This window comes from Pseudophryne corroboree, chromosome 8, assembly GCF_028390025.1.
Source record: "Pseudophryne corroboree isolate aPseCor3 chromosome 8, aPseCor3.hap2, whole genome shotgun sequence".
NCBI classification, from domain to species: domain Eukaryota; kingdom Metazoa; phylum Chordata; class Amphibia; order Anura; family Myobatrachidae; genus Pseudophryne; species Pseudophryne corroboree.
The window spans coordinates 442,908,466-442,919,983 of record NC_086451.1 but is presented as its reverse complement, the minus strand read 5'-3'; the positions used below and the strand labels follow the sequence as shown (position 1 = coordinate 442,919,983).

The 11,518-nt window shown below is 48.0% G+C and overlaps 1 protein-coding gene across 1 annotated transcript in view; it reads left to right on the top strand.

Annotated features, from left to right (window-relative positions):
- The first annotated feature begins 206 nt into the window (after window positions 1-206).
- LOC134949511 (complement factor B-like) overlaps window positions 207-11,518 on the top strand; it is a 295,509-nt gene continuing 284,197 nt past the window's right edge. The window contains exon 1 of the mRNA XM_063938124.1: window positions 207-326. Within this exon, the coding sequence (XP_063794194.1) occupies window positions 293-326 (34 nt within the window). The 5' untranslated portion in view covers window positions 207-292. The remainder of the gene's footprint in view (window positions 327-11,518) is intronic.

Below are 11,518 nucleotides of genomic sequence, written 5' to 3'. Positions count from 1 at the left end.
TACTCTGCATTCTCCCTTTGGCAAATACAGGAGTTTCCCCTTTATCTTGTATTTCGGCAATTGTGTAATGCTCCCGCACCCCTCCTCTCTGTAAACATATATTGTGAAACAGGACTGTTTATTTTTCATTTACAGGAATTCACCTCATTCTCTCCTCCCTAAATTCACTTGACCACAACCCCCTCCTATATACACAGTCTCTGATCCTTCACAGGTAAACTGTACATCCCTGATCACAGGAGGAGAGAGGTGCGGACAGTCAGGGAACTAGTGATCGGATACACTGTGCAGGATGCTACCTCTGCTTGTCCTCAGCCACCTAGCAGGTAAGTGATGTGTCCTGTGCAGGATGTATTGTGCATTTGCTGCATCAGAAATGATTAGGTTGAGAATTTGTATTATTTGTGTAAGGTATATGTGCAGTTGTGCAACTGCAATAAGCTCTGCTCCATCTGTTTGTCCTTTTTACATAGTGGCCCTTTTATAAAAAAAATATTTCCGGTTTTGTCCTCATTCAGATGTGGTTGGAGGTGCTACGTCCGTTGCAAAGTACCGATTCTGGAGACGCGTTGCCGCCATTGCGGGGGAGGGGCGAGGCCAGGATCTCTGTCAGAGGACTGAGGTTTCCTAGGCTCTAGGTAGCAGCTACAGTGGCCGGCTTGCGCGACCCCATAGGTCACGCAGCCGGTTCATGGTGCCGGGAAAGATCCTAGGACACAGTTTGGATCAGTAATGCAGCAGGAGACGTGACGCCTCCTGCCGCATTACCATTTCTCTAACGTCCTAAGTGGATGCTGGGGACTCCGTAAGGACCATGGGGAATAGCGGCTCCGCAGGAGACAGGGCACATCTAAAGAAAGCTTTAGGTCACCTGGTGTGCACTGGCTCCTCCCCCCATGACCCTCCTCCAAGCCTCAGTTAGATCTTTGTGCCCGAACGAGAAGGGTGCACACTAGGGGCTCTCCTGAGCTTCTTAGTGAAAGTTTTAGATTAGGTTTTTTATTTTCAGTGAGACCTGCTGGCAACAGGCTCACTGCATCGAGGGACTAAGGGGAGAAGAAGCGAACTCACCTGCGTGCAGAGTGGATTGGGCTTCTTAGGCTACTGGACATTACCTCCAGAGGGACGATCACAGGCCCAGCTTGGATGGGTCCCAGAGCCGCGCCGCCGGCCCCCTTACAGAGCCAGAAGGCAGAAGAGGTCCGGAAAATCGGCGGCAGAAGACGTCCTGTCTTCAACAAGGTAGCGCACAGCACTGCAGCTGTGCGCCATTGCTCTCAGCACACTTCACACTCCGGTCACTGAGGGTGCAGGGCGCTGGGGGGGGGGGGCGCCCTGAGACGCAATAAAAACACCTTGGATGGCAAAAAAATGCATCACATATAGCTCCTGGGCTATATGGATGAATTTAACCCCTGCCAAAATACACAGAAAAACGGGAGATAAGGCCGCTGAAAAGGGGGCGGAGCCTATCTCCTCAGCACACTGGCGCCATTTTCCCTCACAGCTCCGTTGGAGGGAAGCTCCCTGTCTCTCCCCTGCAGTCACTACACTACAGAAAGGGTTAAAAAAGAGAGGGGGGCACTAATTAGGCGCAGTATTAACTATACAGCAGCTATAAGGGGAAAAACACTTATATAAGGTTATCCCTGTATATATATAGCGCTCTGGTGTGTGCTGGCAAACTCTCCCTCTGTCTCCCCAAAGGGCTAGTGGGGTCCTGTCCTCTATCAGAGCATTCCCTGTGTGTGTGCTGTGTGTCGGTACGTTTGTGTCGACATGTATGAGGAGAAAAATGATGTGGAGACGGAGCAGATTGCCTGTAATAGTGATGTCACCCCCTAGGGGGTCGACACCTGAGTGGATGAACTGTTGGAAGGAATTACGTGACAGTGTCAGCTCTGTATAAAAGACAGTGGTTGACATGAGACAGCCGGCTACTCAGCTTGTGCCTGTCCAGACGTCTCATAGGCCGTCAGGGGCTCTAAAGCGCCCGTTACCTCAGATGGCAGATATAGACGCCGACACGGATACTGACTCCAGTGTCGACGGTGAAGAGACAAATGTGACTTCCAGTAGGGCCACACGTTACATGATTGAGGCAATGAAAAATGTTTTACACATTTCTGATAATACGAGTACCACCAAAAAGGGGTATTATGTTCGGTGAGGAAAAACTACCTGTAGTTTTCCTGAATCTGAGAAATTAAATGAGGTGTGTGATGATGCGTGGGTTTCCCCCGATAACAACTGATAATTTCTAGAATGTTATTGGCATTATATCCTTTCCCGCCAGAGGTTAGGGTGCGTTGGGAAACACCCCCTAGGGTGGATAAAGCGCTCACACGCTTGTAAGAACAAGGGCCCTCATTCCGAGTTGATCGGTCGCAAGGCGAATTTAGCAGAGTTACACACGCTAAGCCGCCGCCTACTGGGAGTGTATCTTAGCATCTTAAAATTGCGACCGATGTATTCGCAATATTGCGCTCACAAACTACTTAGCAGTTTTAGAGTAGCTCCAGACTTACTCTGCCTGTGCGATCAGTTCAGTGCTTGTCGTTCCTGGTTTGACGTCACAAACACACCCAGCGTTCGCCCAACCACTCCCCCGTTTCTCCGGCCACTCCTGCTTTTTTCCGGAAACGGTAGCGTTTTCAGCCACACTCCCATAAAACGGCCTGTTTCCGCCCAGTAACACCCATTTCCTGTCAATCACATTACGATCGCCGGAGCGATGAAAAAGCCGTGAGTAAAAATACTATCTTCATAGCAAAGATACTTGGCGCAGTCGCAGTGCGAATATTGCGCATGCGCACTAAGCGGAATTTCACTGCGATGCGATGAAAAATACCGAGCGAACGACTCGGAATGAGGGCCAAGGGCTCTACCCTCTCCTGAGATGGCCGCCCTTAAGGATCCTGCTGATAGAAAGCAGGAGGGTATCCTAAAATGTATTTACACACATACTGGTGTTATACTGCGACCAGCAATCGCCTCAGCCTGGATGTGCAGTGCTGGGTTGGCGTGGTCGGATTCCCTGACTGAAAATATTGATACCCTAGATAGGGACAGTATATTATTGCCTATAGAGCATTTAAAAGATGCATTTCTATATATGCGTGATGCACAGCGGAATATTTGCCGACTGGCATCAAGTCTAAGTGCGTTGTCCATTTCTGCCAGTAGAGGGTTATGGACACGACAGTGGTCAGGTGATGCGGATTCCAAACGGCATTTGGAAGTATTGCCTTATTAAGGGGAGGAGTTATTTGGGGTCGGTCTTTCAGACCTGGTGGCCACGGCAACAGCTGGGAAATCCACGTTTGTACCCCAGGTCGCCTCTCAACATAAGAAGACGCCGTATTATCAGGCGCAGTCTTTTCGTGGGCAAGCGGGCAAAAGTTTCCTCATTTCTGCCCTGTGACAGAGGGAGAGGAAAAAGGCTGCAGAAATCAGCCAGTTCCTAGGAACAGAAGCCCTCTCCCGCCTCTGCCAAGCCCTCAGTATGACGCTGGGGCTTTACAAGCAGAATCAGGCACGGTGGGGGCCCGTCTCAATGAATTTCAGCGCGCAGTGGGCTCACTCGCAAGTAGACCCCTGGATCCTTCAGGTGATATCTCAGGGGTACAAATTGGAATTCGAGACGTCTCCCCCTTGCCGTTTCCTAAAGTCGGCTTTACCGATGTCTCCTTCTGACAGGGAGGCAGTTTTGGAAGCCATTCACAAGCTGTATTCCCAGCAGGTGATAATCAAGGTACCCCTCCTGCAACAGGGAACGGGGTATTATTCCACACTGTTGTGGTACCGAAGCCGGACGGCTCGGTGAGACCGATTCTAAATCTAAAATCTTGAACACTTACATAGGGAGGTTCAAATTCAAGATTGAGTCACTCAGAGCAGTGATTGCGAACCTGGAAGAAGGGGACTACATGATGTCTCGGGACATCAAGGATGCTTACCTTCATGTCCCAATTTACCCTTCTCACCAAGGGTACCTCAGGTTTATGGTACAGAACTGTCACTATCAGTTTCAGACGCTGCCGTATGGTTGGTCCACGGCACCCCGGGTCTTTACCAAGGTAATGGCCGAAATGATGATACTCCTTCGAAGGAAGGGAATTTTAGTTATCCCTTACTTGGACGATTCCCTGATAAGGGTAAGATCCAGGGAACAGTTGGAGGTCGGTGTAGCACTATCTCAGGTAGTGTTGCGGCAGCACGATTGGATTCTCAATATTCCAAAATCGCAGCTGATTCCGACGACTCGTCTTCTGTTCCTAGGGATGATCCTGGACACAGTCCAGAAAAAGGTGTTTCTCCCGGAGGAGAAAGTCAGGGAGTTATCCGAGCTAGTCGGGAACCTCCTATAACCGAGCCAAGTCTCAGTACATCAATGAAATGGTTCTGGGAAAAATGGTGGCTTCCTACGAAGCAATCCCATGCGGCAGATTCCACGCGAGAACTTTCCAGTGGGACCTGCTGGACAAATGGTCCGGGTCGCATCTTCAGATGCATCAGCGGATTACCCTGTCACCAAGCACAAGGGTGTCTCTCCTGTGGTGGTTGCAGAGTGCTCATCTTCTAGAGGGCCGCACATTCAGGACTGGGTCCTGGTGACCACGGATGCCAGCCTGCGAGGCTGGGGAGCAGTCACACAGGGAAGTAATTTCCAGAGCTTATGGTCAAGCCTGGAGACATCACTTCACATAAATATCCTGAAGCTAAGGGCCATTTACAATGCTCTAAGCTCAGCAAGACCTCTGCTTCAAGGTCACCCGGAGTTGATCCATTCGGACAACATCACGGCAGTCACCCACGTAAACAGACAGGGTGACACAAGAAGCAGGGGGGCAATGGCAGAAGCTGCAAGGATTCTTCGCTGGGCGGAAAATCATGTGATAGCACTGTCAGCAGTATTCATTCCGGGAGTGGACAACTGGGAAGCAGACTTCCTCAGCAGACACCCGGGAGAGTGGGGACTTCACCCAGAAGTCTTCCACATGTTTGTAAAACTCGACAAGTATTGCGCCAGGTCAAGGGACCCTCAGGCAATAGCTGTGGACGCTCTGGTAACACAGTGGGTGTACCAGTCAGTGTATGTGTTCCCTCCTCTGCCTCTCATACCCAAGGTACTGAGAATTATAAGATGGAGAGGAGTAAGCACTATATTCGTGGCTCCGGATTGGCCAAGAAGGACTTGGTAACCGGAACTTCAAGAGATGCTCACGGAGGATCCGTGGCCTCTACCTCTAAGAAGGGACCTGCTCCAGCAAGGACCCTGTCTGTTCCAAGACTTACCGCGGCTGCGTTTGACGGCATGGCGGTTGAACGCCGGATCCTGAAGGAGAAAGGCATTCCGGATGAAGTCATTCCTATCCTGATCAAAGCCAGGAAAGATATAACCGATTAACCGCAAAACATTATCACCGCATTTGGCGAAAATATGTTGCGTGGTGCGAGGCCAGTAAGGCCCCGACGGAGGAATTTTTCAACTAGATCGATTCCTACATTTCCTGCAAACAGGAGTGTCTATGGGCCTGAAATGGGGGTCCATTAAGGTTCAAATTTCGGCCCTGTCAATTTTCTTCCAAAAAGAACTAGCTTCAGTCCCTGAAGTTCAGACGTTTGTGAAAGGGGTACTGTATATACAGCCTCCTTTTGTGCCTCCAGTGGCACCTTGGGATCTAAATGTAGTTTTGGGGTTCCAAAAGTCACATTGGTTTGAACCACTTAAATATGTGGAGTTAAAATATCTCATATGGAAAGTGGTCATGCTGTTGGCCCTGGCCTGGGCCAGGTGCGTGTCAGAATTGGCGGCTTTATCCTGTAAAAGCCCTCATCTGATTTTCCATTCGGACAGGGCGGAATTGAGGACTTGTCCTCAGTTTCTCCCTAAGGTGGTTTTCAGCGTTTCACCTGAATAAACCTATTGTGGTGCCTGCGGCTACTAGGGACTTGGAGGACTCCAAGTTGCTAGACGTTGTCAGAGCCCTGGAAATATAGGTTTCCAGGACGGCTGGAGTCAGAAAATCTGACTCGTTGTTTATTCTGTATGCACCCAACAAGCTGGGTGCTCCTGCTTCTAAGCAGACTATTGCTCGTTGGATTTGTAGTACAATTCAGCTTGCACATTCTGTGGCAGGCCTGCCACAGCCAAAATCTGTAAAAGCCCATTCCACAAGGAAGGTGGGCTCATCTTGGGCGGCTGCCCGAGGGGTCTCGGCTTTACAACTTTGCCGAGCAGCTACTTGGTCAGGAGCAAATACGTTTGTAAAATTCTACAAATTTGATACCCTGGCTGAGGAGGACCTGGAGTTCTCTCATTTGGTGCTGCAGAGTCATCCGCACTCTCCCGCCCGTTTGGGAGCTTTGGTATAATCCCCATGGTCCTTACGGAGTCCCCAGCATCCACTTAGGACGTTAGAGAAAATAAGAATTTACTTACCGATAATTCTATTTCTCGTAGTCCGTAGTGGATGCTGGGCGCCCATCCCAAGTGCGGATTGTCTGCAATACTGGTACATAGTTATTGTTACCAAAAAAATCGGGTTATTGCTGTAGTGAGCCATCTTTTCTAGAGGCTCCTCTGTTATCATGCTGTTAACTGGGTTTAGATCACAAGTTATATGGTGTGATTGGTGTGGCTGGTATGAGTCTTACCCGGGATTCAAAATCCTTCCTTATTGTGTACGCTCGTCCGGGCACAGTATCCTAACTGAGGCTTGGAGGAGGGTCATAGGGGGAGGAGCCAGTGCACACCAGGTAGTTCTAAAGCTTTACTTTTGTGCCCAGTCTCCTGCGGAGCCGCTATTCCCCATGGTCCTTACGGAGTCCCCAGCATCCACTACGGACTACGAGAAATAGAATTATCGGTAAGTAAATTCTTATTATTAGAGCTATCACTGCTGCTCATAGGCGTTTCTATAATGGGTGCAGTCCTGCACCCATATTTAATTTACTTACTACTCAGGGCCGAAACTAGGATTTCTGTCACCCGGGGCAAGGACGTAATTCGGCTCCCGCCCCCCCCCCCCCCCCCAAAAAAAAAGCAACCAAACAAAACAAAAACAAATGTGTATATATATATATATATATATATATATATATAGAATTAAAAAAAATATATAATAAGAATTAATAAGTAAATAAATACAAATTACACAATAATGCTAAAAATGAAATTATTTATATATATATATATATATATATATATATATATACACACACACATAAAATAAATGTAAATTAAAAAGTATTACAAAAAAATAAAAACACCACAACTGTAGGCTCTGCCCTTTCAGATATCTTTTAACCAGTAGTAGCAACTGTACTGAATGGATGCCACGTGAAATAAGAAGGCAGTGGCACTCACGATGTGATCCAAAGGATCCAGCACTCACTCTCCAAATAAACATTAACCGCGGTGCCCTCCAACAGGGATAATGTAAAGTTTGAGCAATATAGGCTGCATTCAGAATAACAGACTACTGAAGAGTAGATTCTAACGTTTCGGATCTTTTAATCCATGATCAGAGTACAATAAATACAAAAAAAATGATGTTTCATCTCAGGCATTTGCGCATTTCATGCAAATTCATTATACATTAAAGATCAATGCAGATAATATATACTCAAAAGGCAGACCATAAAGGTCATTGCCCATACTAATATAAGACACAGAGAGTTACCTCACCAACGTATTACAGCCTCAGACAATACGCAACATGAATATTTGATCACAAAGTTCAGTCTAGGATGGATATTCTCTGGTGGGTCTCTGATGACTGATTAAAATATCCGAAACGTTAGAATCTACTCTGCAATAGCATGACTGTTTGTTATTCAAAATCCTCTGAGTGCCGCCTATATTGCTGTATTATTATATATAGTCTTCCTATGACCGGCACTCCACTTTCACATCAGAAATACCTGGGTGCCATACCATGCATCAAACAGAACTTCAATAGATGCAGATAGTAGGGGGCGGCACTCCCCGGGTTTGAATGAATTCACAGCTACACAAGCCATTAACGGCTTGTGTAGCTGTGAATTCATTCAAATCCGTGGAGTACAGCTTGTTACTATAGGGGGGGGGGGGGATACTGCTATACTGGGGATACTGGTTTTCAGGAGTGCACATTTATTGGGCAAAAGGCAGCGCAGTGTTCACTTACCCCTCCCCCCCCCTCTTCCTCAGTGCAGCGTGCAGGCTTAAACTAGTGATGCCCCAGTGCCCCAGCACGCACCTTCCTTTATTGTTGGGTGTGCTGGGGTTCGCTCCCGGCCGCCGGACTCCCGCCTCCATCCTCTCTACAAGCGTCTCAATGCGTGCGTGTGACGTCACACGCACAAAGCTTCAGCCGCAACCCGGAAGCGCCAGAAGCCTTTGCTGCCGGCACCTGACAGGAGCCAGCGGAAGCCAGCAGGTGCATCGCCAGCAAAGTGCAGCACCACAACTGGCCTCCTTAGCGCCCCCCTACATCCCAGCACCTGGGGCACGTAATAGAGACTAGGTTTCGGGAACACAGGGGGCACCATGTTAACTGGATGACCTGGGTATGCGTCTACAGCGGCACAGAGAGGAGGGGGCCCACAGAGAGGAGTCTGCACATGGGTCTCCTCCTCTTTTAAGCTGTTTCTACAGTATATAAGCTGCAGCAATAGCGCCTCCAACCAAGTGCGTAGCTACCATAGGTGCAGGAAGTGCAGCTGCTATGGGGCCCAGAGCTGAGAGGGGCCCACCTTCCCTGTCAAAATTATATGTGTTATATACAGGGCATAGCTACCATAGGTGCAGGGAGTGCAGCTGCTATGGGGCCCAGAGTTGAGAGGGGCCACCTTCCCTGTCACAGTTACATGTGTTATATACAGGGCCTAGCTACCATAGGTGCAGGGAGTGCAGCTGCTATGGGGCCCAGAGTTGAGAGGGGCCACCTTACCTGTCAAACTTACATTTTTCATCATTGGGTACATAGGGGCCCTTGCAAACTTTTGACTTGGGGCCTGCTATATACTGTATCTTCTTGTTATGCCCCTGGACCTACTCATTATAATAATGTGATATACGATGAGCTGGAGGCCATTATAATGTTACATAATATGAACTAGAGCACTGCTATGTGGCAAAATATGAAGTGAAGGCACTATAGTGTGATATAATTGGGTGCACTGTAATGTAGCATAATATGAACAGGGGCTCTGCTTGTATGTCAATGTGAATTGGGGGTACTGTGTTGCATAATGGGGGTCATTCCGAGTTGAACACTAGCTGCCGTTTTTTGCAGTGCAGCGATCAGGCTAAAAATCGGCATTTCTGCGCATGCGTATGCACTGCAATGTGCACGCGCGACGTACGGGTACAAAGTCCTTTGTGGTTTTGCACAGGTTCTAGTGAAGCTTTTAGTCGCACGGCACAACGCAGGAAGATTGACAGGAAGGGGGCATTTCTGGGTGTCAACTGACCGTTTTCTGGGAGTGTTTGGAAAAACGCAGGCGTGCCAGGGCAAATGCAGGCGTGGCTGGGTGAACGCTGGGCGAGTGTGTGACGTCAAAATCCAACCCTCCAACGTTAGAATCAACGCACATGAAGAGTAACTACAGGGCTCGTCTTGTTTTGCACAAAATATTTTTGCAGGCGCTCTGCTGCACAGGCGTTTGCACTTCTGCAAAGCGAAAATACACTCCCCGGTGGGCGGTGACAATGCGTTTGCACGGCTGCTAAAAACTGCTAGCGAGCGATCAACTCGGAATGACCCCCAATGTGACATAATGTGAACTAGGGCACTAATATGGGGCATAAAACTAACAACTGCTGCAGAGAAGTGTGTCTCTGGAAGCATTGGGACAGGGCCCCTTCAAAATGCTGCTATGGGGCCCACAATATTCTGGCTATGCCCCAGCCACCTACCACATCTGAATTAGGACCCTTATTCCGCAAATATTTAGTTTCACACAAATGTATTATTGAGGGACCACTGCAGATATCATATTTCTGATATCTGCTGTGATCCCTCCATTCCCGCCTGCAGCTGCAGCCCCCATAGATGTCTGCAGGGAATGCAATGCTGCCTGATTTGCCAAGGCTAAAGATGGCATTTGCCCATTGTAGCCTATGGGCTACACATTGCAAACTTAGCTTCCGCATATTCGTGGTCAGCGGAACATCACAGGGACGGGCTTCCCCGGTGTATCCGCATCATGCAGTGCGATCTTGGGCGCTAATATCACGCCCAGATCGCACTGCAAATACAATGATTCTACATACTGTATCTGTAGAGCCCTCTTTGACCTGTATCCTCTGTTTTCTGTATACTTACACCCTTCTTGTTTATGAAAGACTGGAACTCATTAACTACTGTTAGGCAGCAGCTCAACCACTGAGCACTGACAAACCGTGTACAGACAGTTGAAGAACCAATTCGGTATCAATATAGAACCTATTTATATCTCTTTATCTATACACTTCCTATTCTGTAGCCATAATCCATAATCTTTATATAATACTCATATACCTGTAGCTTCTCCCTCACTAGATACAGTGCATCCGGAAAGTATTCACAGCGCTTTACTTTTTCCACATTTTGTTGTTACAGCCTTATTCCAAAATGGAATAAATTATTTTTTCCCCTCAAAATTCTTTTTTTTAGATTTTTGCAAATTTATTAAAAATAAAAAACTAAGAAATCACATGTACATAAGTATTCACAGCCTTTGCCATAAAGCTCAAAATTGAGCTCAGGTGAAATGTCCCTACAGCTTAATTGGAGTCCACCTGTGGTAAATTCAGTTGATTGGACATGATTTGGAAAGACACACACCTGTCTATATAAGGTCCCACACTTGACATTGCATGTCTGAGCACAAACCAAGCATGAAGTCAAAGGAATTGTCTGTAGACCTCCGAGACACGATTGTCTCGAGACACAAATCTGGGGAAGGGTACAGAAAAATATCTGCTGCTTTGAAGGACCCAATGAGCACAGTGGCCTTCATCATCCATAAATGGAAGAAGTTCAGAACCACCAGGACTCTTCCTAGAGCTGGCCGGCCATCTAACCTGAGCGATTGGGGGAGAAGGGTCCTAGTCAGGGAAGTGACCAAAAACCCGATGGTCACTTTGTCAGAGCTACAGCATTCCTCTGTGGAGAGAGGAGAGCCTTCCAGAAGGACAACCATCTCTGCAGCAATCCACCAATCAGGCGTGTATGATAGAGCGGCCAGACAGAAGCCACACCTTAGTAAAAGCACATGGCAGCCTGCTTGGAGTTTGCCAAAGTACACCTGAAGGACTCTCAGACCATGAGAAACAAAATTCTCTGATCTGATGAGACAAAGATTGAACTCTTTGGCATGAATGCCAGGCATCATGTTTGGAGGAAACCAGGCACCGCTCATCACCAGGCCAATACCATCCCTACAGTGAAGCATGGTGGTGGCAGCATCATGCTGTGGGGATGTTTTTCAGCGACAGGAACTGGGAGACTAGTCAGGATAGAGGGAAAGATGAATGTAGCAATGT